Here is a 27549-nt window from a genome sequence, read left to right as displayed (position 1 = left end):
AAAGAATGAGTGGTAATTTGTTGCACTCACCCCTGTATTATGGGATATATGGTCAATTGAATTTCCCCTACCCCTAAATTTCTTGCTTTTTTACAGTTGACGCCCCAAGTTAAAAAATGTCCCTACAGAATTCGCGCAATCCAAACTACCTTGCTAAAGTCACTTTTCTGGTGGCTAACACCCCCACAGACATGATCTAGGGGTCAAACATTTTATAGCAGGGGTGTCACTTCAAAATCAAATTTTGAGGTCTCGGATCCCAGACTATTACTTTTGACTGTCTGAACTCTCTTTACTCTAATGCTGCAGCCCCTGATCCTGTCACTGTCCATTCTGCTGAAATATTGTTCTGCACTTGTTCCTTCTATACCTTTCATTATCTTAAACATTTCCATCAGATGCCCTCATGATCACCTCTATTTTATTTTAAAAGTCCCGTCTCCTTCAGCCATTCCTTATAATGAAGTTAAAGGTCAAATAATGCATTGGAGTCATCAGAAGGAACCAGAATAAACAAAGAGCAAAGATAGATTCATCAGGAGGAACTTTGATATCATTTGGGTTTCAGCTCCTACTACTTAATCCTTAAACCCAGCAAGGTGCGAGCTCTGGAGTTAATTTGCTAAAGATCCGCAATTAGTCTAGCTCGCCGCAGAATTAATCAGGTCACACTACGCTGAACTATAAGCCTCGTGTTGGCTTAGCGGTTAGGGTGCTGGATTAGGGTCCTAGGATCCTGGGTTCGAATCCCGGTCGATCGCTGAATTAACACCAGGGGGGTTGACTCAGCCTGTCATCCTTCCGAGGTCGGCAAATTGAGTACCAGCTTGCTGGGATGAATGATCCCGGTGTTTACCCCGATTTAGAATAGGTACACCGTATCCCTGCGCATCGTAAGAGCTTGACCAAGGGTTGGCGTCAGGAAGGGCATCCGGCCATAAAAACATTGCCTCAAACAGGGAACCATGATTGTCACGGGGCCTGCAAGGCTCTCGTGGGGAAAAATGGCCTTAAAACGATCATTCATTCATTCATTAACACTACGCTGAACTCTCTTGCCGATGGCAGCTTTGTCCTTCCTCAGATGTGGTGACCAAAATGTACACAATATTTGAGGTGAGGCCTCACAAATTCCCGCAGTGTTAACCCTGTTACCTCTTTGGATATATTATGTATCCCCATGGAAATACAACTTATGGACATATGCGACACAACACAAGACTTTTAGATGAGACAAACACAGCCACTGATAAGTACTGTCACTTCCCGGAGTACTCTGGGTACCAGCAAAGTCACAACAATGACACTTAACTGCCTTTCCCACCACACTCAGCAAGGCATTTCACAAGGAGGAATTTCCTCTTCATCAAGGATGCCAACGTATGGGGAATGCCCTTGCTTTTAACCTTTTAAATTCTGAATTCCAAGCATGGAAGCAGCCTGGACCATTGCTAAAGTCTTTGGTATGACCCAGGCGGGGTTTGAACCACTAACCTCCCAGACGCGGAGTGGATGCTGTAACCATGACACCACTGAGCCCAAAATTGATGCTCAAAATGTTGAGCTTACATGCTTCCCTTTAAGGATTGTTGTATTTGGACAGGTAACTCACCTATCATTCAATAAGAGAGATCTGTATTTACAATGTCACATGATGTGCTCTGCAAGGAGGCCATTTTCACTCTCCATGTTGGATAATCAACTTCGAATATGCCAAAGTCAGTGGCTCATGCAGGCATATCATGATAAACACATGTTAACCTATTTTATTGTGAGTCTCGGGCGATTAAAACATCGAGTTGTGTTGGCAGCTCATGCTACGAGCTGCAATCGCAATCCCACAAGCAAAATAAAGGACTGCACCCTTGGAGTCTTGAACAAAAGATCAGTTGGAATCTGACGTCGATATATTAACCTTGCTCACATCTGCAGGCCATGGTAATCCTCAGAGTGCATTGTTATTTACTGCATTGTTATACTGTCCATACTGTGGCAAGCTTGTTCCCTCTAGAGTCCCTGTATAAAGAGAGTTGCGCCATGCGCTGACCCGAGATTTCTGGTCACGTGATTTCGTGGCGCCATTTTGTGTCTAACTTCACCGTGCGTGAACGTCAGCTTGGTACGGGAATGTTGTTTATTGCCAAACAAAATGACTGGTTGTTCTGCTTTTGGTTGTTCAAACCAATCTGGGAAATATAAGATGCATAGATTTCCAAGTGATAAAGTCAGAAATATGGAAAAGAAATATGTCAGAATAATAATAAAAATAATAAAGTCAGAAATATATATATATAAAAATATATAAATATATATAAATATATATAAATATAAATATAAATATATAAATATAAATATATATTATATAAAATAATATATTATAAAATATATTATATTTATATTATATATATTATATATATTATTATAATATATATAATATATATATATTATATATATTATATATATTATTATATATATATTATTATATATATAATAATATATATATTATTATTATATAATATATATATATATATAATATATAATATAATAATATATATATAATATTAATATATATATATAATATATAATTATATATATATAATTATAATATATATATATAATATATAATTATATATATATAATTATAATATAATATATATAATATATATATAATATATATTATATATATTATATATTATATATTATATTATATATATATTATATATTATATATTATATTATAATATATAATAATATTATAATATAATTATAATATAATTATAATTATATATAATATAATTATATATATATATATATATTATATATAATATATAATTATATAATAATATATAATATATATATATATATATATTATATATATTATTATATATATTATTATATATATATTATATATATTATTATATATATATATAATATATATATATTATATATATTATATATATTATTATATATATTATATATTATATATATATATATATATATATTATATATATATTATATATATTAAAATAATAATATATTATATAAAAAATATAAAATATTATATAATTTTATAAAATATATAAAATATATAAATATATATAAAAAATATATATAAATATATAAATATAAAAATATATAAAAATAATAAAATAAAAATTATAAATAATAAAAAAATAACAAAATAATAAAAAGTCAGAAATATGGCAATACCACGTACAGAATTTGTTTTAAGTGTGTTAGACTATATGTCGGCTGGAAATCCTACACCGGAATTGCTCTCGGCACCCTTTAAAAAATATTGGATATGCCCACACTCCTTTCGAAAAGTTATTAAAATTCAGAGAACGACAGCATTGGTTTGTCTTACTTATAATGTTAGCTCTTATATGCAGTGTTGGCTTGTAATATGCATTGCCATACCACTTTTAATATCACCACACAGCTCTTTTTCACGGCAATAGCTGAGTTTTTGACAAAACAAATATCACCTGTATGTAATAATAAAACTAAATATGTGTAGTAAATTTTTTTTTAGCAGGTTTAGAATATATCACCCCATATCGCGAATGTACATGTATATCTAATCCGACACACTTAGACACAAAATGGCGTCCAAATTTGAGTTGACACAACTCTCTTTATACAGGGACTCTAGTTCCCTCCAGCACGAACCGAGCCAACTGTGTCTGTGTCTGTCTCTCTCATAATAGGACCTCACTTCAGACATTAGCATTTCCAACCGCACCCTCACTTTGTTATCAATACAATTTGTCAATGTCGTTCCTGCACTTAGACCAGTGATGGAAAATCTAAACCCACTGCTTTCATGAACATTCTTACAAACCCTGGATAATTACACACCTTCATTTTCTGCACCCGTTTGTATGTTAATACACTTGGGCCATCTTGAAGTAGCACAGACCCGAAACCGCTTCATCCAATCGGAATGTACCACCAAGATCATTAATTTTAGGCAAATATCTCTGTGTTCATGGAGCCAGAGACAAATGTATGTATGTATGTATGTATGTATGTATGTATGCATGTATGTATGTATGTATGCATGTATGTATGTAGGTATGTATGTATGTATGTATGTATGTATGCATGTATGTATGTATGTATGCATGCATGTATGCATGCATGTATGTATGTATGTATGTATGCATGTATGTATGTATGTATGTATGTATGTATGCATGTATATATGTATGTGGCATGTATGCATGTATGTAGCATGTATGTATGTATGTAGCATGTATGCATGTATGTATGCATATATGTATGTATGTATGCATGTATGTATGTATGTATGTATGTATGTATGCATGTATGCATGTATGTATGCATGTATGTATGTATGTATGTATGTATGCATGCATGTATGTATGTATGTATGTATGTATGCATGTATGTATGCATGTATATATGTATGTGGCATGTATGCATGTATGTAGCATGTATGTATGTATGTAGCATGTATGCATGTATGTATGCATATATGTATGTATGTATGTATGCAGCATGTATGCATGTATGTAGCATGTATGTATGTATGTATGCATGTATGTATGTATGTATGTATGCATGTATGTATGTATGTATGGATGGATGTATGGATACCCGGCACTGCCCCAGGGGTTGGGGTGGATACCCAGCGCTGCCCCGGGGGGTTGGGGTGGATAATCCAGTGTTGCCCCGGGGTTGGAGGGAATACCCGGCGCTGCCCTGGGGGTTGGGGTGGATACCCCGCTTACGCATGCAAGCATGGAAACGGCCATAAAAATGGTGATGATGATGATGATGATGCCCAGCTGGGTGAGCTTTTCGCGGCTGTGGTTTCGGGACATGTTTGACATTGAAATGGTATGGAGTTATTCGCCTTATGGTGGTTACCTTTTGCCTGCGGGCCGGCGCAGCACCGCCTGACCCCACATCACAATATACCGGTGCAATTTATAGTGGCCTTTAGTGGCCTCAAAATAGACTTCAAGGCTAACTTGTGGTATCTTAAAACCTTGCCCAGATTCTGAAGTTGATGCACCTAAAATTTGGGGCCTCGAGGTAATATGGTTCGGCGGTAAAAGAATAACGTACAAACACACAAACAAACCCACATACGCACAAACACAAACTTCATAATATTTATAAGATCAAACCGAATAATGTCTTAAACAACAAGGGTCGTGGCGTTTCGACATCAGAGAAATGCAATGTTTAAAATGTCCAGATCTTGATAAACGTGTGTCAATGGCAGGCCAACATCTGCAGGATGACTTTGGGATTAAAAGTCCAGTTTGATCCCACAATCTCCCGCTCCGGTACTCCACACAAAGAACACAAATGACCACCCACCTTGCAGACGTTAAGTAATTTTTTGAACATCATTTACGAAGCTATTCGTCGTGGTCCATCTTTGTAAACCAAAGGAGGAACCATGGCGGGGTTTGATGAAACAGAGGCCACGGCAATGTGTGTGTCAAACCCCTAAAGCCATGTATTTGTTTTGTAAAACTGTTTTGCGAAAACAGTGACTTTAAAAACCAGCTTCATAAACACCGATGTGTTCTTTGGAAAGGAAAATACTCTCCAGCTTGAACTAATCAAAGCAAGTAAACACAGTTGTGCGTAAAATGTAAAATGTAAAAAGCAACATGGTCATTTGTACTGCATCCGTGTAGGTATGGAGCCATGGACCAGGGGATCTAGCCTCGCAACAAAAACAATTCCTCAAGGTCACAATATTTCTGGTGATTCTGGTAAAGGTAAATATGAACGCAGCATCGAGATGAATAACATCGCTTCACGAGGCACGAGTATGCAAGATCAGCGAGGGCCCGGAAACACTAAACTGGTCGAAGCGTCCTTGCTTACCTGGGGTTCCGGAGGTCCACCTTCATCTCTGATGAGGAGGAGGTAACTCTGACCGTCTACCACGATCTCCTTTTTGAATCGTCCACCTGTGGCAATCAGAACATTGTGCTACATACTCACTGGCAATGATCCATGGTCGGTTAAACAACAGGTCTAGGTGACCTGAGATTGCCTTCCAGGTATAAAGCTCGATATATATATATATATATATATATACGTATTAGTCTGATAGGTGACATGAAATAGTGGCATTATCTTTTGAGAAATACTGCAGTTATCTAATGACATGAGCAAGGGTAACTAAAGGCCTACAATATGCCAATTTTAAACTACAAAGTTATACAGAACCATCTAGAACCAGTTCCAAGCTGATGAGTCCCAAAGGGTGAAGCACATGTCCTTGGATGGCTTCCTTGTTATTGTGACCACACTGGAAACTCGATAATATTAACACATGGTACTTTTTGGAACAGCATTCTATTTCGATTGATAAACTGCAAACCTTATGCAAAGCCCACGTTCAAAGCAAAATGCCTTTGGTAAATCAAAAAAAGCAGATTCGACACACACTGCTTGCTCATAATGCATGCACAAATATGTGAAATCACGATGTGTGTTTAACAGCCAATCATGCACAAGACATAGGCGAATTGTTCCCTGCAAAGTTGGGCAATTGAAAGCGAGTAGATGGGGTGGTTTAATATATGTCGTTGCTTGACGCACATCATTTAACCATATGTTGGCAGCCACAGCGCAGGTTTTCAGAGGCTTTGTGGCCTCCTCCTGTGTTAAAGTCCCTTGCCAGGGAACTCATATTTAATTAAATATCACCTTTTAAGGACGGTACATTCATTCATGCAATACCTATACCTGCCTTACAAAGCACCGGGTTCGAGGGAATAGAAACCCAGACAAGAAAGCTCAAAGGCAAATGTTATCCCTATCAGACTCAAAGTTATCCGATCAGACCCTTTCGTTTCTCACTAATGTAAAGTGAAAAATTGTATGATTATCTCACTGTTTAGGATGCGTTTCACATCCGTATATAGTAAATTACTCGCAATTTAAGTGGGATTTTTGTTTCATTATTCACATGATTTCTAAAACCTTCCAACACACAGCATTCAAATGCATAAACTAACAAGAAAAAGAGCAATCAGAGTGGTTTTCAGTGGTTTTTAAGGCTTTTGTGTTAAAACAAATATGGCGGCTGAACCACGTGACCGATGACGTCATCATTATTTTTTTTCTAAACGAATTTATTCCTAGATTATGCTCAAGAAATTTCATCTTGATCGGATGAAGTTTTGTACTTGTCGAATTATGACGTCATAATGGAGGCCCCTATGCCATCATCATTAACATATTTTATTCCCCATGGAGAGTTCTTTTCAATGAGCCATGTCTCAATTTTTTCTATTCAGCGCTTTCGGAGATATGGAGGTGCAAAAATTTTCGTTTTTTCCAAGATGGCGGCCGAACCACGTGACCGTTGACGTCATCTTTATAATGAAAAATTTTTTACAGGTGGAGTTGCACCTGTGGTGAAAATTTCCTGTCAGTCGGACCAACGGTTGCAGAGGAAATCTTATTTATTCTGTGCGAACAAACAGACAAACAAACTCCAAGGGTAACTACAGAGTTCATGTAACAGGATACCCCATGCAGTGTTCAAGTACTGTATGTACTGTAATTCAATTAAAATAAAATAATGATTATAAAGGTCATATTTAAAATTAAAAAAAACCCAGAGGTATACCACCATTATTGAAATGTCCATTACACCACCCAATCTAATAACACCTTATATTTGTTCTTCCCACGACCTGGTTTGTGTCCTTTATGGCATCCTTAAAAACAGTAAGTTTCCTGTTTGGAATGACTTTCAATTTTTCTTGACTGCCAGACACGCAGACAGAGTAAAAAAAAAAACATTGCACCCGTGCCCGAAGGAAGCGGTTCAGTTTGGCGTTTTTAATATGAAATAGGCAAAGCCTAGAAACAAATGAAACCCTTTAAATTACCCTTTAGAATTACCCATTAGAACCCGTTAGAATTACCCTTTAGAACCCATTATAATTAGCCTTTAAAATTACCCATTAGAACCCATTGGAATTACCCTTTAGAACCTTCTGGAATTACACTTTAGAACCTTCTGGAATTACACTTTAGAACCATCTGGAATTACACTTTAGAACCTTCTGGAATTACACTTTAGAACATTCTGGAATTACACTTTAGAACCTTCTGGAATTAGACTTTAGAACCTTCTGGAATTACACTTTAGAACCTTCTGGAATTACACTTTAGAACCTTCTGGAATTACACTTTAGAACCTTCTGGAATTACACTTTAGAACCTTCTGGAATTACACTTTAGAACCTTCTGGAATCACACCTCAGAACATTCTGGAATTACCCTTTAGAACCCTTCAGAATTAAACACGGTGGCTTGGAAGGGTTCTTCTTCCTCGTTTTTGGCAGATGGATGGAAGGAAGAACATAGCAAATATTGAAGCGGCTTCACAGCTTTAAAATATTCTGTCACTCCTCTCTGCGCATATGCGCTCAGGACGGATTCAGAGCCAAAGTACTGTTAAACTACAGCTTTGTTTTCCTGTTCATGTTCAAAATATGACATTCAATGAACATTAAGTTGTTACTCGATCATAAACTAACATTTGTCGATGCATGGACAGACAGACAGTGAACTAATTGCTTAACCCCACTTTTCGCTTTGCGTGCCATCCAACATGTACGCACAGTGTTTGTACAAGCCGAGACATAGCAATCCATCTGTAATATGAGATATTGCCACAACATAATAATAATCCATCAATAATCATGTGTGTGTATGTATATATATATATATATATATATATAGAGTCTACAATGAGGAAAGCTCATATAGAGACTTGCATATCCGATTTCATGGAAATAAGGCCAGGATGAAACAACCGGCAAATTGGCATACTTCCTGGGATGCAAAACCATGTGCATGGTGAGTTTTCAGGCCACAAGGTTACCCTATTAACAACACAGTCAACAGAGGAGTTTCCTTTCATTCATTAATCATTGCATTGCACATGACAAACATTCATTACATTCATGCCTTTTTATGTACTTCATACAAGCAACGCTGCTGATGCAGATCAATGAAGCAATTGTGCATTATCCTTTTAATAACCTGCCATTCTTAGCACGACATTTGCACAGACACAGGGCCGTGGGAGGAGATGATAGGGGAAGTGGCCGGGGTCTAGGGGTAGGTGGTCGGGGTCTAGGGGTAAGGTCGTCGGGGTCTAGGGGTAAGGTCGTCGGGGTCTAGGGATAGGTGGTCGGGGTCTAGGGGTAGGTGGTCGGGATCTAGGGGTAGGTGGTTGGGGTCTAGGGGTAGGTGGTCGGGGTCTACAGGTAGGTAGGTGGCCGGGGTCTAGAGGTAGATGGTTAGGGTCTAGGGGTAGGTGGCTAGGGTCTAGAGGTAGGTGGTCGGGGTCTAGTGGTAGGTGGTCAGGGTCTAGGGGTAAGTAGGTGGTCGGGGTCTAAGAGTAGGTAGGTGGTCGGGGTCTAGCGGGAGGTGGTCGGGATCTACGGGTAAGGTCGTCGGGGTCTAGCGGTAGGTGGTCGACGTCTAGAGGTAGATGGTTAGGGTCAAGGGGTAGGTGGCTGGGGTCTAGGGGTAGGTGGTCGGGGTCTTGTGGTATGTGGTCGGGGTCTAGGGGTAGGTAGGTGGTCAGGGTCTAGGAGTAGGTAGGTGGTCGGGGTCTAGCGGTAGGTGGTCGGGATCTAGGGGTAAGGTCGTCGTGGTCTAGGGAGAGGTGGTCGGGGCCAGGATCTATAGGGTGAGGATCATTTACAGTTGCCATTCTAATAATGCATTGTTCGGTTTATGTTTGATGGAGAAACTTGTACACATCGCACGTAGGACAAAGACAAGATGGCAGATATATATATATATATATATATATATATATATATATATATATATATATATATATATATATATATTGTTGCGGTTCTGAGAATGTATATATATGATTAATAAACGTTAAAGGTTTGCCCCCATAGTTAGTCCACATGCAACACGTAGGCCACCTTAGAACATTCGTTGTGTCATAGTATATGTGAGGATAAGGCCATTTCCAATAGTGATACCTGCGTTGTGTAAAGAAATCATAAGCTTAGGTCCCATTCATTTTGCGGCCCACCCTCCAAATCTACCTCGTTGGGCAGCATCCAGTCTGCGCCCCATTTTTGCTATTGCCCCTCGCATTAGGATGCTCAAACCTGCCAAATGCCACGAGGTAGGCCTGAAAAGGGGGCGGAGCGCGAGGTCGGGGTGTGGCCACGTCAAGCAGCACGTCAAAGGCGGAGCCGGCAAGAGCCAACAACCAACCAGGGCCCGGGTGGAATGGCATGAGGGGCGTGGTCAGAGCGCTGCTGGCAAATTCGAGAGGGATCGCTGGGCAGCGCTATATAAACGCGCACACAAAGCCTTTCCACAGAACTGATGAACGAGGGGCTTTGTAAAAGGATTATTGAGGACTGACGGAACTGCAATCATTGTTTGAAGGACCCTCGTGCGAAAGGACTGGCCAGAAGGAGTATATGCGCTTTACCAAAGAGGACTGAAGCCAAGCGTTGGTATTGTTAGGACTGACCAGAAGGAATATACGTGCTTTGCAAGAGGATTATTGGGAGAGGCGCTTTGTCTACAGGACTCGTTGGGGAAGGCTGGCGGTGTACAAGGATTGGCTTTGTGAAGGACTCGCTGCATTGCCAGGACTTGCTGGGAGAGCGCATTGTATAAGCAAGAACGATTGAAGAGCGCCCTGTATAAAGAACTCGCATCAGTGGCGCATTGTTGAGGAATTTGGCGGGAGAGGCGCTTCGCCATTTGAACTGTTGGGAGCGCATATAGCGCCGGTTCATTTATTACATACGCAGCTGAGCTGCGAAGTAAGCGCCAGCCTAGCGTGCCTTTTCCCCGATAATTGTCCGATCCGCGCCAACGCACCACGAGGAGCGCCTGCCGTCTGTCCTACCATCTTCTCCGCGGTACGAGTCGGGGACCCGGAGGACGAGCTGTGGACGCCATCCCTGGACCCTCTACCCAACCTTCTACATCCCCGTGTGAGTGGGTCTGTGTGTGCGGGCCTGTTTGTCTTGGGATAAGTACCAACAAAGACTGTATAAGGCTTCTCTGTGTGTACTTCTCTTCCTTCCTGTACAAATATTAATAAACCAATCTGTTCTTCCTGTTTCTTCCTAATTCAACCGTATCAGTCCTTTCCTCCATTGGGTAAGCGTGGCACGATTCGGAACCGCTCAAATCGGGTTTAGTTCTGTTAACAGCTCGGATCACGGCTCGCTGTCGCTCAGCGTTTCCACTACAACCGTGGTTCAGGCGGGGTTATTTCCTTGCTTGTTGGGAGGCGTTGGTAGTTAGGTAATAGGAATAATTCGGCCTACCACCCTATTCAACGCTGACCGGAAGGAACGTCATAGCCCCGGATCACGTCGGCTAGATAAAAGACAAGGGGATTCATCCCCCCTTGGTAAGGGGGAGGCCGACGTTGAGATCCGCAACAATATATATATATATGATCTCAGGATCATGAGCTTTGCACTCAAATGAGAACATTAAACAAGTTAATCCAGTTTTGATAGTTTCTGTAAACAACACTTAACAAAACTCCAAACCAAAACGATCTATACCTGTCTCTAAGGAGTTGGGGGATTGGGGGGGCAGGGTGGGGGGGGGGGGGAGCAGATTTCGCCTCGCCTCCATCCTCTCCTTTTTTCACAAAATCTTCGCAGAATTTTTTTTTCTTGTGCCGAGCTTTCAGGACTTTCTCTGCCCAACTCTTGCACACACCTTGATACCAATTTGATAACTAGATGGTATTCATATATTACTTACCCTGCGCAGTCAACTTGGTGTGAGCCAACTCTTCTATTTTTGAATGTTTCTTTTTTAAAATCTAATTTGGCTGCCAGACCACGTAAGCGATGACATCATAAATGTATATTCTCTAAATAATTGTTGCATAGATCATGCTCAATAAATTTCAAACTGATCAGACTAAGTGTTGTCCCTGTCGAATTATGACATCATAATTATGGCACCAATGACGTCATCGTTAACACCACCTATTCCCCACATGGAGGTCTTTACAATGAGCCACGTTTCCATTTTTAAAATGCTGACACGGCACACACTTTACTTTACTGAAATGCAGACATAAATGTTGTATTTTCGTCAAAAATCGTTGGAATTTCACCAAATCTGTTTTGGTTGTGTGTTAATATACCTCAGCGATTGACAAATCTGAAATCAGAATTTTATTTGAGGTCAAAATGAACCCGTGAGTTCGCTCCGTACTTTGCCTGCTCGTCATGTGCAGGGTGATAATTAATTCCACGCCCAGTCGAGAAGACTCTTCTTCTTCACGCAATAACAACTTCTAGCTTCCAGACCGTACATCTAATCATCTTGAACTTTTGCACACGTGTTACACTGCATTACCTCTACTATAATATAAAGTTTCACGTCGATCAATGAAGCAGTTCAAGAGTTACACATTTTTTAATATTTTCGTTAAATTATTTATATCTGCCAAACCACGTGACCGATCGCAAATTCCAAAAGGTCATTTTAGTAGACTGATATGCTGAACACATCTGTGAAGTTTCCCCTCGATAGGATCAAAAATGAGGGAGAAGCTTGGTTTTAAAAGTTTATGCTTAAAAACATAATAACTCCAAAACCATGTGACGCATGACATCATGCTCGCTGACTTTTTTGTTCGTCATGGGTATGCGATTCTGCCTGCAAAGTTTGGCCTCGATCTGTTCAGTCATTTAGGAGAAAATTGGATTTTAGTGGTTTTTCAGGCTTTTCACTCAAAACAATATGGCGTCCGAACCACGTGACCTACGACGTCATTATAATTTTATTTCTGTATCAATTTATACCGAGAAGATGCTCAAGAAATTTCATCCTGATCGGATAAAGTTTTTTACTTGTCAAATTATGACGTCATGGGAATTATGACACATATGTTATTCCGCATGGTGAATTCTTTGCAATGAGACCTGTCTCAATTATTTCTGTGCAGCTGTTTTTGAGATATAGAGGTGCAAAGTTTTTTGGTTTTTCCAAGATGGCGCCCGTACCACGTGACCTGTGACGTCATAATATTCACTAAAATATTCTACAGGAGGCCCTCCTATGGTGAAAATTTCATGTCAATCGGACCAACGGTTGCCGAGAAAATGAATTTTTAAAATGCAGACACGTGCGTACGCACGTACGCACCCGAATGCTTAACCCTGCCTTTTGCTTCGCGAGCGCAGGGTAAAAATCGGATCTACGGTTACCATGGAATCCATCCTCTCCTCCACCCGGCTTTGAGAAGGTCCAAAATAACCCGGCCTGATTAGGTTTAAACGTCACAAAGAAAGATTTTTCTTTCTAAGACAAATGGAACCAATAATGTCTCGTCAAAAGATACGAACCGATGACGAATTGGAAATGTAATTTATTTTTTTAGCAACTGCTAAATAGTAGTGGGATTTTTGGGAGGTGTGGGCTTTTTCGACGTCTCAGCAATCTCTGCATATTTGTTCGTGATTGCTAGTTGTGTCATCGTAGTGGAACATTGGCACGAGGGTGAGCGTTTCTCAGACGAGCACCTCCCCGTGATTATTTATTGTGGCCTGTTGTGCATTAGGCTGTCTCTGGTGCTCTGTGAGAAGACGGGTTCTGTGATGCCAAGGCAGCCTCATGACAAGATTACACTGGGTGGTTTACCACTGCCTTCCCAGCAGTCGTGAGGGCGGCAATTTGGAACTTGTCCAAGGTGTGGACAATAACTCCTATAGTCTTTGTCGAAAGACACCGTGGGATATTTTGCATCCACCAGCTAATGTTAACAGACATGACTCCCAGATTAATGGAGGACAACCTACTGTGCAACGTGCAACGCTCTGCCTGAGAAGCACCAAATCCGACAGTTTAGTGAGTGAGCAAAGGCCTCTGCACCATCCTGTGGCATCGGCTGCAAAAACTGGTGAAAGGTCGAGAAGCTTGCCATCTTGTACATCCTCCAAACATTAAAGATCACTTTCATAGTAGTTTTGTACATCTGTCGTAGTTAAGAAATACTCTCAAATGGTAAATTTCACACAAATTGCCTCATTTCACTGTGAAATGATCAAATGCTTTCCAAGAATATTTGCATCAATTCACACATTTGGCATGCGGCATGGCCTGTAGCATGGTTATTGGGTATGATCATGATTTCTGAAGCAGATGTGCCACTAAATGTGGTGTGAAGGCCTTGGATAGTGCATTGTTCTAGGGGTAGGTGGCCGGGGTCTAGAGGTAGCTGGTCAGGGTCTAGGGGTATGTGGCTGGGGTCTAGAGGTAGGTGGTCAGGGTCTAGGGGTAGGTGGCTGGGGTCTAGAGGTAGGCGGTCGGGGTCTAGGGGTAAAGTCGTCGGGGTCTAGGGATAGGTGGCCGGGGTCTAGAGGTAGCTGGTCAGGATCTATGGGTAGGTGGCTGGGGTCTAGAGGTAGGTGGTTGGGGTCTAGAAGTATGTGGTCAGGGTCTAGGGGTAGGTAGATGGTCGGGGTCTAGAGGTAGGTGGTCAGGGTCTAGGGGTAGTTGGCTGGGGTCTAGAGGTAGGCGGTCGGGGTCGAGGGGTAAGGTCGTCGGGGTCTAGTGATAGCTGGTCGGGGTCTAGGGGTAGGTGGTCGGGGTCTAGGAGTAGGTGGTTGGGGTCTAGGAGTAGGTGGTCGGGGTCTAGGGGTAGGTAGATGGTCAGGGTCTAGAGGTAGGTGGTCAGGGTCTAGGGGTAGGTGGCTGGGGTCTAGAGGTAGGCGGTCGGGGTCGAGGGGTAAGGTCGTCGGGGTCTAGTGATAGCTGGTCGGGGTCTAGGGGTAGGTGGTCGGGGTCTAGGAGTAGGTGGTCGGGGTCTAGGGTCTAGGGAATTATTTGTTATCAAACCAAAGAAGAATAACTTTCTGAATTACCCATCAAGAAACCCTGGTCATTTAAGATCTTTAACAGGAATTGAAATTTCAGCCAAGGTGGTAGTCTTGCCAACTGCCTGTTGGATGCAGCCCAATTACCTCCCCCTTTCATTCCACTCCCTCGCACCCCTTCTGCCCTTATCGTGCTCACTCCGAGTAATGGGCTCGTACGAGAGGACAAAATAGCGGCCAGACGACTGCAAACGGTGTAATTCCTGATTGATGCTACGATGTGTGACAGGCTTGGTGATCCATTTGCCTGCGTTGCCAGGAGCACAGAGAAACACAATTGCATTTGGAAATAGAGATTGGGCAATCTGTTTGCACTTACACGAGGGACCGCCGTCAGCACGAGGTGCTGTGGTTAACCTTTTGGCCTCTGCCCTCCCTCTGTCTGAGGAATGATCTGCGGTGCTGCAGGACAACCCACACTGATAGTTTTTATTTTTCTTAAAATGGCAGTCGTGACTGCTCGCACCAGCTGAAGATGATGTTAGTTTGGTATAGAGGCCTAGTTTAACAATTTTTATTACACTTTCTGCTGACGCAAGCAAACTTGTTCCAAGAAGTCTTTCCACCTCTCTGCTCCCTCAACCACAACACCCACAACTCACTTGTAAATAAACTTTTTCCAAAATGACTTTCTGGAGGGTATAAAGTCAGCTGTCTGATATGCTTCCACTTGCTCAAATCTTTGCAACGTGTCTTTCACCAATCCTGAAAATTACCTGCCAATGGTCTAGTGTAAGGTTGACAACCTTGCCTTATTCAAACCTTAACCTTGAAGGCAACCATATCAGGCTTCAATAATAACGCCAATGAAGGCACAGCAGGTCAGATCAAAATGCACAATTACTGTGCACGATACTACCGAAAATCACGGGACACTCCTTCCTAGTGGTGATAATCATCCATACATTTACGAATTGCATTCCCGTGAGTATCATCGAAAGATAGTGTAAGTAGTCAGAGTATCATGTACCAGAGGAAGGAGTTAACTGAGCTGCAATGAGTAATGATATCGGATGTCAGAGACTCCATCAGAAAAGACTTCAACTATTTTAGTCAATCCCAAACCACTGCGGGGAATGTCATCAAAACTACATCGGGCAAAAAAATCCAGTCTGACCAAAGAGCTGAAAGAAAACTACAAACCACCCCAAGAAGGAAAGAAACTCTTGTGACGGACTGTTAGATGGAACGAATGTGACTCACGTCACACAAATCCCCCAATATGTTACGAAAGAGTTTGAGTCGTCATTGGGATGTCAAGAAAGCACCAATACAGTCCCTTGATCCATGAATTTTATGGTAGCGTATAGAACCACCCTTAGAGGTCATTTTTCCCCGCAGAGCAGGGGTTGGCCTTTTTCGGGCACCATGGTCCCCTTTTTGAAGCAATGTTTTATGGCCGGATGCTCTTCCTGCCGCCAACCCTGTTAGTCGCCTCTTGCGACACGCAGGGAATTACCAATGAACTGGTACTCAATTTGTGGACCTCAGAAGGATGACAGGCTGAGTCAACCCCCCTGGCATTAATTCAGTGATCAACCAGGATTCAAATCCTGGATACTAGGATCCCAAGCCTGCACCCTAACCGCCAAGCCAATACCAGGCTAATTCTATGGTAGCGTATATAACCGCCTTTAGAGGCTATTTCCCCCCGCAGAGCAGGGGTTTGCCTTTTTTGGGCACTGTGGTCCCCTTTTTGAAGCAATGTTTTATGGCCAGATGCCCTTCCTGCCGCCAACCCTGTTAGTCGCCAACTCTGTTAGTCGCCTCTTGTGACACGCAGGGAATTACCAATGGGCTGGTACTCAATTTGCCGACCTCAGAAGGATGACAGGCTGAGTCAACCCCCCTGGCCGCTAATTCAGTGATCAACCGGGATTCGAATCCTGCATCCTAGGATCCCAAGGCAGCACCCTAACCACTAAGCCAACACACCAGGCTAATTCTATGGTAGCATATATATACAAAAATCCTTCATCAGTGCGGTACATTCGACAATTACATGGCACCACAGACATGGTGTAGAAAAAAAAAGGAATCTTAGGCATTGAAATGTGGAATACAGATATTGCAGAATGGAGAGCAATGATTCAAGGCAAACATGGGTACGTTTGGTGGGTAAGGAAATGTGAATATGCACAAACTTAATGGCCCTTCATGTGTCTAAAGTTTCATTGCAGGTACTATTTTTGAAAAATACAAATACATTATTTACAATAAAGAGATTAATGATGCCAAGGTAGAAAAAATAACTTGGAACAAGAATAAAAATAAAATAGCAGTGCATAATTTACACAATTCGTTCAATCAATCCATCTATGCTTCATTCATCTATCATTTATGACCATAATGTACAAATGAAGTGTCATAAATACACTTACACATATATTTACATCCACAGGATGTTATGAAAAAATTGCCCAATAAAAAGTTTTCACAAGAAATGAAGGGCACCAAAGGTCGAACCTCCTATCACACATCATGAATGATCGTTAATAAAAACTGTTTGCAAAAGCTGCAGGAGGTCGATCTGCAGCACAATTTGGAAATGATCTCATTGATCTGGAGGTAAGGATTGTGAAGACGATCCCAGCGAAGCACTTCGCATGAACAGAAACAAAATAATCAACAAAAATAAAAAGTAAAAACAACATTGGGCCATGCCACCCTTGGAGAAATCTCATATGCATCCAAGTAATTTCACCATGGTGTATCTTTTTATTATTTTTTAACCAGGTATGTTTACCGTTAATGTTGTAAATTTAACCAGGCTATGTGGAATAATGGTTGGAGCATTCAGTCTGGGTCTGGGAGGTGTGTGGTTCAATTCTGATCATGTGTTGCTTCCGCGTTTGACGCTCAGCATTTGGAGGACAGAGCACAGATAAACCACGTGGGTATAGGCATCCCATGAGTGAGAGGGTTAAATTTCTCCTCAAATGTCTCGCTGACTGTGTGGAGAAAAGGGACGTCACAAAGTTGGTCCCGGGTACCCAGAGTGCCTCAAGGAGTTACACTACCTCCCTAAGATAAGCGGCTGGGGGAAGCAGGATGGCTTCGAGGTATGCACTACTCACCTCTGAACTGTCTGGCGTGGGATGTAATCTCAGCCCAGGTGTAAACTGGCATGGCTATTCGTCCATGTGGACGTTGGGCAGACGTTAAACAAACTTTCCTCGGATCAACGTTAAAGGTCCAGCGCAATAAGGTTTCATGTTTGGTTTAATTAATAAATTTGGTTTCTCTAAACACGTATATTCATCACTGTTTTCTTGAAAATGAAAATTCTGGTGTATTTCAGATGTGTTTTGGAACCCTATTTCCCCAACCACAAAATCCGTCGCTGGTACTATGTAAAATATCATGTGATCCCTACGTCATCCCAGGAACGCTCTTGCATCAGGAAGTGTAAAATGCCGATTTCACATTAAACGTTTGCTAATGCATGGATGGTTTGCATGTGAATGATTTACGACTTTGTTTTGACAGCTCTGATACATTAAAGTGGTGCTTATTTACAGCTCACAAGAAGTGGAAACGTTTTTCAAAATGAACTCTCACCACTCAACCCTCAGTATTCTGGCGCCCACTTAGATATGCTCATCTACTCCCTCAAGCTCCTCCTAGACTCCCTGAGAATTTTTCTTTCCTTGGTTTGCATGTCTCTTCGCTAACTCGACACACCCACGACGTCATTCATTACCACGCCAAACAGACTTAAGTGCAATGTAATAAACACACCAAGCATGTACGGGATGTAAAGAGATCGATGGTGCAGCCTGGATTTAAAATAAGAGCCGTTCAGGTTCGCACTGTGCCAGAGGCCAAAAATGGTGTGCTGTGATCATGTTGGCAAGAACACAAGTTTTAAAAGCCCTGGGAGTGGAAAATGTGAGTAGCCTCCGACCATGGTTTCGACTAGTGGGCCGCAGGAAATAAACTGCAAGCAAGGCCGCCTGACGAAGATGCCGACATGACAGTCTTCATAAAATTAACGCAAGGCCGACTGACGAATACGCCACCATGACAGTCTTCATAAAATTAACGCAAGGCCGACTGATGAAGACGGCGCCATGACAGTCTTCATAAAATTAACGCAAGGCCGACTGATGAAGACGGCGCCATGACAGTCTTCATAAAATTAACGCAAGGCCGACTGATGAAGACAGCGCCATGACAGTCTTCATAAAATGAACGCAAGGCCGAATGACGAAGACGGCGCCATGACAGTCTTCATAAAATGAACGCAAGGCCGACTGATGAAGACGGCGCCATGACAGTCTTCATAAAATGAACGAAGGCCGACTGATGAAGACGGCGCCATGACAGTCTTCATAAAATGAACGCAAGGCCGATGAAGACGGCGCCATGATAGTCTTCATAAAATGAACGCAAGGCCGACTGATGAAGACGGCGCCATGACAGTCTTCATAAAATGAACGCAAGGCCGACGAAGACGGCGCCATGACAGTCTTCATAAAATGAACGCAAGGCCGACTGATGAAGACGGCGCCATGACAGTCTTCATAAACCGCAAACAAGGCGAACACTCAGGCGATATTAAACAATAATTGTGTACCATCGGCCTTTGTTTTAAAATGAGCGCGTTATATTTTTCATAAATCACAAGACTGACAAAAAACTGACCTCAAAATACTACTTAACTACTACAGTAATAAATAACACGCTTTACTCGAACGCTCTAGCTCAGATCAATCTGTACTATAAGAGAGATGTTTGTCTGTCTGTGTGTGTCGCCATTTTTCTCAGAGATGGCCAAATGGATCTTAGAATGGATGGATCCAAATGTATCGCCGAAGTTTTTGTAGCTATGTGAAATGTTTTATGAAATGATTCCCAACCTCATTCCTTAGTGGGTCTCGGGAAGTGTGTTAGGCCTCTAAAAAAAACAGATTAAAAAAAAACAAAATTTGATGTCTTCAAAATGCCAACAGACAGGATTAGAACAGCACCCGGAAATGCCGGGTACACCTGCTAATAATCGATAAATCAATACCTCTTACCACTTATTTACCGAGTCTCTCTTTTATGTTCTCCACGATTGTTATGAACACATATGGTATTTCATTATCTATGCTCTCTCCACTTTCCACCATTGATTCATACCTGTATGGCTTAATTGGCGTTATAGCTCCTACGACAATATGATCGTCACGACAAGATTCTACATTCATGATGTCGACGGACTCTGAAAAGAGTCGCGCTGCTATTTCTTAGCGCAATTCACCGAAACCGTGTGATGGTAATGCAGACATCATGTCTCTCCATTGCAGTAACGAAACATTTGTTCCTGAGATGACGTCACATGGATTACGCAATCACTTAAAGGGGTTCAGTGCAGAATTTTTAGGGACGGTTCCGGCCAGATTGAATTTTTAAACTTTAACGCCTCAAAAAGATAATTGAAACTGAAAACCATGTTTATTTATTGTTGTGTTACTTACAATTCATTATAATCATATCAATTTATAACACAATTTTCATTGCAGTGGTCCTTTAAACAGAGCATCCCTTGTGCCTCAATTAATTGGTTGTTGTTAAAGATCCCACTGTGGCCTTCACGGAGTAGGCGAGCTATTACTGGCAACCTGGCCACGTTCCAAATTCCTGCTCTAATCTACAAGGGTAACTGCAACAGCGACACAGCTGTGCCGCCATCATATGATGCCACCCACAGCCATGCCCTGAATATGAAAAAAGAAAAGAAGAGGAAGCTCTTGAAGAGAAAGAAGAAGAAGAAGTCACTCTCTTCAATCCCACCCCTCCTTCCAGCTCTTTAAAACAGCTGTTCAACACCATCTCTTATCTTCTTCCATCCAAAACATTGATCTTTTCTACCCCCGTTAATTCACCCCAGATCCACTTTTCTGAAATACCGACTTCTTTCCTGGAAGTCCTAGCTCTGTCCATGTGTTGTTTTGTTTTGTTTTTTACTCCATGTGTTTTTTTTTACCTCCCTCACCCCCCCACCCCCGCCCCCCAACCTCCTTCCCACGCCTCTTCCCCCCAAGCCCTCTTCCTCCCACAGATCTCCCGATGTCCCTGCTCTCAAATGTTGTACTTGTGTGCTTCCCCCCACCCCCCTCTCCCCATCTGGTCTCCCGCTCCCTTTATTTTGTCTTATGTGTCCGTTTGTGTTTTTGTCATTAATGTTAGCTCTTACACGAGCCTCGATCTTGCATATTTAAAAAAAAAAAAAAAGTCTGTTTGAAGCCACCTCGTGTTGTGTGTATTTTCCTGCATGTGTGTGTATGCACTATTTGTGTTGCACTTCCTCCAAGGGCCACGGACCATGAAAACAAATGCATTCATTCAGTGAATACAAAGTGGGCAATATTTCGGGTATTTCCTGCACTCGTTTTAAAATGTAACACATTTTTATTTTTATTGAAATAATGACCAAAATTTCTTCATCCATTTTAGTTTGTGAATTTTTGTTCAGAAAATGTGCTCTTCCACATTTATGACAAAAATTGGGAGCATATTCCTGGCTCCTGGGATAAAGAAATACTCATAAATGACAGTTCCATGTCTTAGGGATTGCAAAGGACATTCCCATAAACGGCAGGCAAAGCTGGATGGACATGCATGGCCTTTGAAGTCACTGCAATCCAGTTTGGACAGGATGACTGGAGGGACGCAGAAATGAAGGACAAAAAATTCATGCTTTGCAAAACTTACAACTGCAAACACATTCAAAGCAACACTTGCTATGATGTTTACCGCTAAACTCTTTATCATCCTTCCAATTAATCATGGACGTAATATATTATCAAGATGGGAAAAAGTAATATATTATCAAGATGGGAAAAAGTAATATATTATCAAAATGGGAAAAACTGATATATTATCAAGATGGGAAAAAGCAATATATTATCAAGATGGGAAAAAGTAATATATTATCAAGATGGGAAAAAGTAATATATTATCAAGATGGGAAAAACTAATATATTATCAAGATGGGAAAAACTAATATATTATCAAGATGGGAAAAAGTAATATATTATCAAGATGGGAAAAACTAATATATTATCAAGATGGGAAAAACTAATATATTATCAAGATGGGAAAAACTAATATATTATCAAGATGGGGAAAACTAATATATTATCAAGATGGGAAAAACTAATATATTATCAAGATGGGAAAAACTAATATATTATCAAGATGGGAAAAAGTAATATATTATCAAGATGGGAAAAAGTAATATATTATCAAGATGGGAAAAACTAATATATTGTTACGGTTCTCCGTCACCCTTCTTACCCTTACCAAGGGGGGATTAAGCCACTTGTTCTTTCTGGGCTTGGCGGAACCGAGAGACTTGAAACGCCTCTTCCGGGCAAACGCAAGGTAGGGTTTCGGGACCAAGTCTCGCTCGTACCTAAATCCCTGCGCCGCCACGGAAGCCGGGAAGCAAGCCTCGCACGAGCCACGTGTGATTTGGGTACACCGAGCGGATTGAGTACCACGTGGTACGTGCAGTTTTCTAGTAGTGGAACCCGATTCGAGCGATTCTACTCGTACCACGCTTAGTCAATGAGGAAAACACGAGAACGATCGAATGGAAGGAAGAACACAGGTTTAATTATTATTCCCACAAGTATGTACAATGATCGGTAGATGCAGAGACACAGAGCAGCACTTAATCAGTCTTATCCTTATGCCCAGACTCGGGCCCATTCACACTCACACAGGGAATTGCAGGCAGGGTGATGTTCAGGCCAAACGCGCCGATGTGGTTGTCCAGGAACGGCACCGTCCGGCTCTCCACGGTCCCAGCACGTCCCGCGAAGAAGGCAAGCAGGCGGTGGAAGGATCCTCGTAGCGCGTCCCCCGAACGGAACAGATGATGAGGCAGGAGGGCAAAGTACGTGTCTCTCAGCGCGGCTGGCGGTTACACAGCGCGTTATCACTCGCGTAACTCAATGCACTATATGCGGCTCGGCTTCAAGCTCAACCGAGCGTCACTTTCATATGAGCGCGTATCCTGGTTCATGCGCGTCTTTCGCCGATCCCGTATCTTTCAAAGTCCTATGCTGACCGCCAACTCACCGCACTGCTCTCTTCAATCCAACTCAGCCCCCGTACCTCAATTGCTCACCGCGCTCCTTCAACTCGCGAGTCCTCCTGGGGGCTTTGCGCGACAGGTTATATCGACACGCCATGAACCTTCTCGAACGTTCCAACCACGCCCTGTGACGCAGTGCTGCCGCCACACCCTCTGAGCCCTGAGTGGCGGCTCGCGCTTACCGTCAACTTCTCTGCCGCCCTCATTCGGTCCCGCCCTGACCCTCCTAGGCCTGCCTCATGTTAATTCGCGCCAAAAGAACCAAAGGCAGCACAAAGAGGCATGAGGCAATGGAAGTAGGAGAAGGACCTATTCTCTTTACTCTACTCAACGCAGAACTAACATAGGAAAAGGACTATTCTCACAAATACTAAGAGATAACTGCACTATCGCGAGGCTACATGTTGTTTGTGTGACTAACTATGAGGGGGAAATTTAATTTTTATTGTACAAAACTCAAAACCGCAACAATATTATCAAGATGGGAAAAACTAATATATTATCAAGATGGGAAAAACTAATATATTATCAAGATGGGAAAAACTAATATATTATCAAGATGGGAAAAACTAATATATTATCAAGATGGGAAAAACTAATATATTATCAAGATGGGAAAAACTAATATATTATCAAGATGGGAAAAAACTAATATATTATCAAGATGGGAAAAACTAATATATTATCAAGATGGGAAAAACTAATATATTATCAAGATGGGAAAAACTAATATATTGTTGCGGATCTCGAGCCCGTTGACATACTATGGGGGGGAGGGGGGGGTTAAACCCTTTTCCCCCTTGGGCCTTCGAGTCCACGAGGCTGCTCCCCACTTTACACTCGTGGGGGGCGGATTGCTGAGCAATTCCAGCCGCCAACCCAGTAGCGAGCGTGCAGAAGGGTCTCTGGTCAAATACCCAAGTACCCGATCGAGCGGTTTTATTTCGTACAATTCGAAGCCAATGGTGGAAAAGACGTGAACGGCCAAGTGGAAGCAAAGGAACACAGGTTTATTATAAATTTGTACAATGATCAGAGCAAAGAGACACAGGGCAGAAATTTAACCGTCCTTAACTTAATTCCACAGACAAGGGCCCTCTCACTCACGCGGGGAAAGGAAGGAAGAGCAGAGAACGCGCTCAAGCGCGGTCGTTTGTGCAGTTCACCCCGGATAGCTCGTTGGGCGTTCCCTTGAGGATGTTTGCGGCACGGACTTCAGCCTCCAGTCGTGCACGCACGGGAATCCGCCCAGCGTGTCCCAATGTTAGCGAGGCAAACGCACACGTGCAGGGAGCCCAGGCAGGGAGATTGTTGGAGTATGTGGCCCCGGGAGAGATCGTCCTGCGAAAGCGCTTATAACAGGGCGGCAGAGAGCAGGGGCAGAACGCAGACTACTCAGAGAGAGAGCGATGAGAGCTTCTTTCGTTCGGGGGAAGGGAGAGTTCGTGCTTCGACCTCGGGAGCTCCAAGACAGACAGAGTCCGTTCGGGGGCCCGGGGCAGGGTTTTATAGCCCCCTCCCCCCCCCCCCCCAGAGTCGCACCAGAATGTTCCAAGCACCTCCCCTGGCCGCCGTTGCTGGCCACTCCCCTTCAGCTCCCATTAGCTGTTTGCCGCTTGCCAGCCACTCCCTCCGGCTCCTCCCTCGGGCCTCCTAGACTTGTTCCAGGCCCTAGCACATGGCATTCCAGCCCAATGAGGCCTACCCTTACTTACATGTCTCAACGCATACTAACACAGGAAAGGAGACTAAACTTAACATTGAAGAAGAAATAACTGAACTAAGCGAGGCTACATGTTGTGGTGCAACTAACTAAAAGGGGGGTTTGCCTTTATTTCTCAAAACCACAACAATATTATCAAGATGGGAAAAACTAATATATTATCAAGATGGGAAAAACTAATATATTATCAAGATGGGAAAAACTAATATATTATCAAGATGGGGAAAACTAATATATTGTTACGGTTTTTAGAACCTTCACTAGTAAATTTTAGTAAATGTTTCCCTTATAAATGTTCCCCTGTAAATATCCCCATCAATTGGCTTGTTAAAGATCGCACCCTAGTTAGTCCATGTACAACACATAGCAAACCATAGGACTCTCCGTAGTTATTTCATTATTATGTGTTTCAGTTAAGGATCTGTTCCCAATAGTTGAATCTGCGTTGCATTAATCAAATAAGATAGGCCCCTTTCAATTTCCCCAATCGCCTCACCCGTGTCTCCGCAAAGTAACGGTCGAGCCCCCAATCGCCTCACCCGCGTCTCCGCAAAGTAACGGTCGAACAGCGTTCGCTGCTCCTTGCCTTGATGCGGTTGTTGGCCCCAAACCGCCATTAGCCATGCGGTCAAGCCGAGGAAGGAGGGGGCGGAGCCGCCAGAACAAGGTGGGGCACGTCGACTCGTCATCGGAGGTGGAGTCAGCAAGCCCTTACCGACCAACCAGGGCTGGCGAGGTACCATCGCGGGCGTGGCTCTATGAAGCGCGCATTGATCTGGAGGCTTGTCATTAGAGCTGGCGGCTTGATTCCAACACATGTAATATAAGCGCCAGCGCGAAACCTTTTTACAGAGATGAACAGAAATAAACAGAGATGAACGGAGATGAACGGAGATGAACGAGAATCGACTTGGGTTGGAGACAGCGCGTAGTGAGGTCTGGCTGAGAGAGACGAAGCTGCGCGGAGCCCTTTGACAAGCGCTTTGAAAAGCCCCCACCGCGTGAACGAATACGTGGAGCTGCCGCTGGCTGTTCGCTTTCAGCCCGGAGCGTGGACCTGGAGCGGATCTCCTTGCTGTGCATCTGTCCGAACCTTCCAGCCCTGCTGTCCCACTTGGACCCTTCTCCTTCGTCCAGTCATTCCTGCCTGCTATTCCCCTTTTGTGTAAGTCTGTTTGTCTGTCTTGGGCATTGATAATACTAGGGCATGCCCGTACTATATCTATATCTAAAATTATATCCCCCCCTCTATTTACATGAAATGGTTTGGTCCATGAAATGTTTTGGTCCATTCGCAACGCCAAAGCGAACGGCGAACGCTTTACATGAAATGGTTTGGTGCATGAAATGTTTTGGTCCATTCGCAACGCCAAAGCGAACGGCGAACGGCTTGCGAGTACAGTGACAATCCCCCCGGGGTTTTTATTTGTTTTAAAACATAGTTTAACGCCAACGTAGCGCCAACATAGTTTGCAAACGTGAAATAAATGAATACGCTCTCAAATGTGCCATCCGAGGCAGAGTGTGTCCGCCACGTTCGGCACACGCGATAGCTCGCTGCTCTCTGATTGGTTGAATCGTTTTTTGGACATAGCTCGGTAAGTAATTGTCCGATTAATATGAAACCTTGAAAAGGCACATCCTCGGGTCCCCAGCAATATACCTGGCAAGTTTAAAGTATATCGGACCCGTGGTTGTCGAGAAACAGCGGTCACAGACAAACAAACGTACAAACGTACAAACGTACAAACAAACACACAGAGATTACTGGAATTATAGATAGATAAGACTGTTTAAGGCTGCCCTGTGTATCTTCTTCTTCTTCTTCTTCTTCTTCTTCTTCTGTATATTACTTTCGTTTCCTCTTCTTCTTTGGTTTTGTACATAATTAATAAATTACACCTGTTCCTTCTTATTCTTTGGGTTTTCCTCTCATCCGGTCGCTTTAGTGTTTTCCCTGATTGAATACCTGCGGCGCGATTTTGGCCAAACGCTCGGAGTCGGGTTAGTTGTTAATGTTGTTAATGTTAAACGTTGTTAATGGCTCGAGCTGCGGCTTGCTAAACCGCTCGGCAAATACCATCTTGTCCGTGGTTCGAGCGGTACTTGTCTCCATGTTTTGCGGACGGATTGGTAAAGGTATTCGGGAGAACACCTTGACCAATAACCCTGACCAATTTAACCCCGCAAAAGAGCGTTATAAGTACCAGGACCAGAGTCGGCCAGCTTAACAGGCCAAGGGGATTAATCCCCCCCCCCCCCCCCCTTGCTAAGGGGAGTGCCGTCTCTGAGATCCGTAACAATATTATCAAGATGGGAAAAACTAATATATTATCAAGATGGGAAAAAGTAATATATTATCAGGATGGGAAAAACTAATATATTATCAAGACGGGAAAAACTAATGTATTGTTACAGACGCGGTTGGGGATGTTGGTTTACCGAGCGGTTTGGTATGACCGCGTCTGCACGTTTACCCGATTATACTCGAACGTTGGCCGAGTCGCGCTACGCTAAATCAATTGAGGAAAGGACACAACGGCTGGGTTAAAATGACACGACACCAAGGGTTCAGTTCTCAAGACCTCCGGAGGAGGTTATATTAGTTCGGAACGTTTAGATTACAGGGATGAGAGGTACAGCATAGTAAGATAGGCACTTAATTACGGTCTTATAATAGCCCCGACAGACGACAGATAAACAGGACAAAACTGACTCACACGGGGATTGATGGCAAGGAAAGCGGGTAGTCGATGGCTCAAGGTGCACCTTGGCTCAGGGGCAAATCGACCCGGTCCGGTCCAATAGATG

The 27549-nt window shown here is 42.7% G+C and overlaps 1 protein-coding gene across 7 annotated transcripts in view; it reads right to left on the bottom strand.

The window, feature by feature from the left end:
* LOC137429645 (arf-GAP with GTPase, ANK repeat and PH domain-containing protein 1) overlaps nucleotides 1-27549 on the bottom strand; it is a 644187-nt gene that overhangs the window by 335394 nt on the left and 281244 nt on the right. For all 7 annotated transcript variants that reach the window (XM_078779671.1, XM_078779672.1, XM_078779673.1 and 4 more), the window contains exon 4: nucleotides 5874-5959. In XM_078779671.1, the coding sequence (XP_078635797.1) occupies nucleotides 5874-5959 (86 nt within the window). The remainder of the gene's footprint in view (nucleotides 1-5873; nucleotides 5960-27549) is intronic.

This window comes from Myxine glutinosa, chromosome 6 (genome assembly GCF_964187855.1).
Source record: "Myxine glutinosa chromosome 6, kmMyxGlut1.1, whole genome shotgun sequence".
Taxonomy (NCBI): domain Eukaryota; kingdom Metazoa; phylum Chordata; class Myxini; order Myxiniformes; family Myxinidae; genus Myxine; species Myxine glutinosa.
Note: the sequence above shows the minus strand (reverse complement) of the source record. Positions and strands in the feature narration are given on the sequence as shown.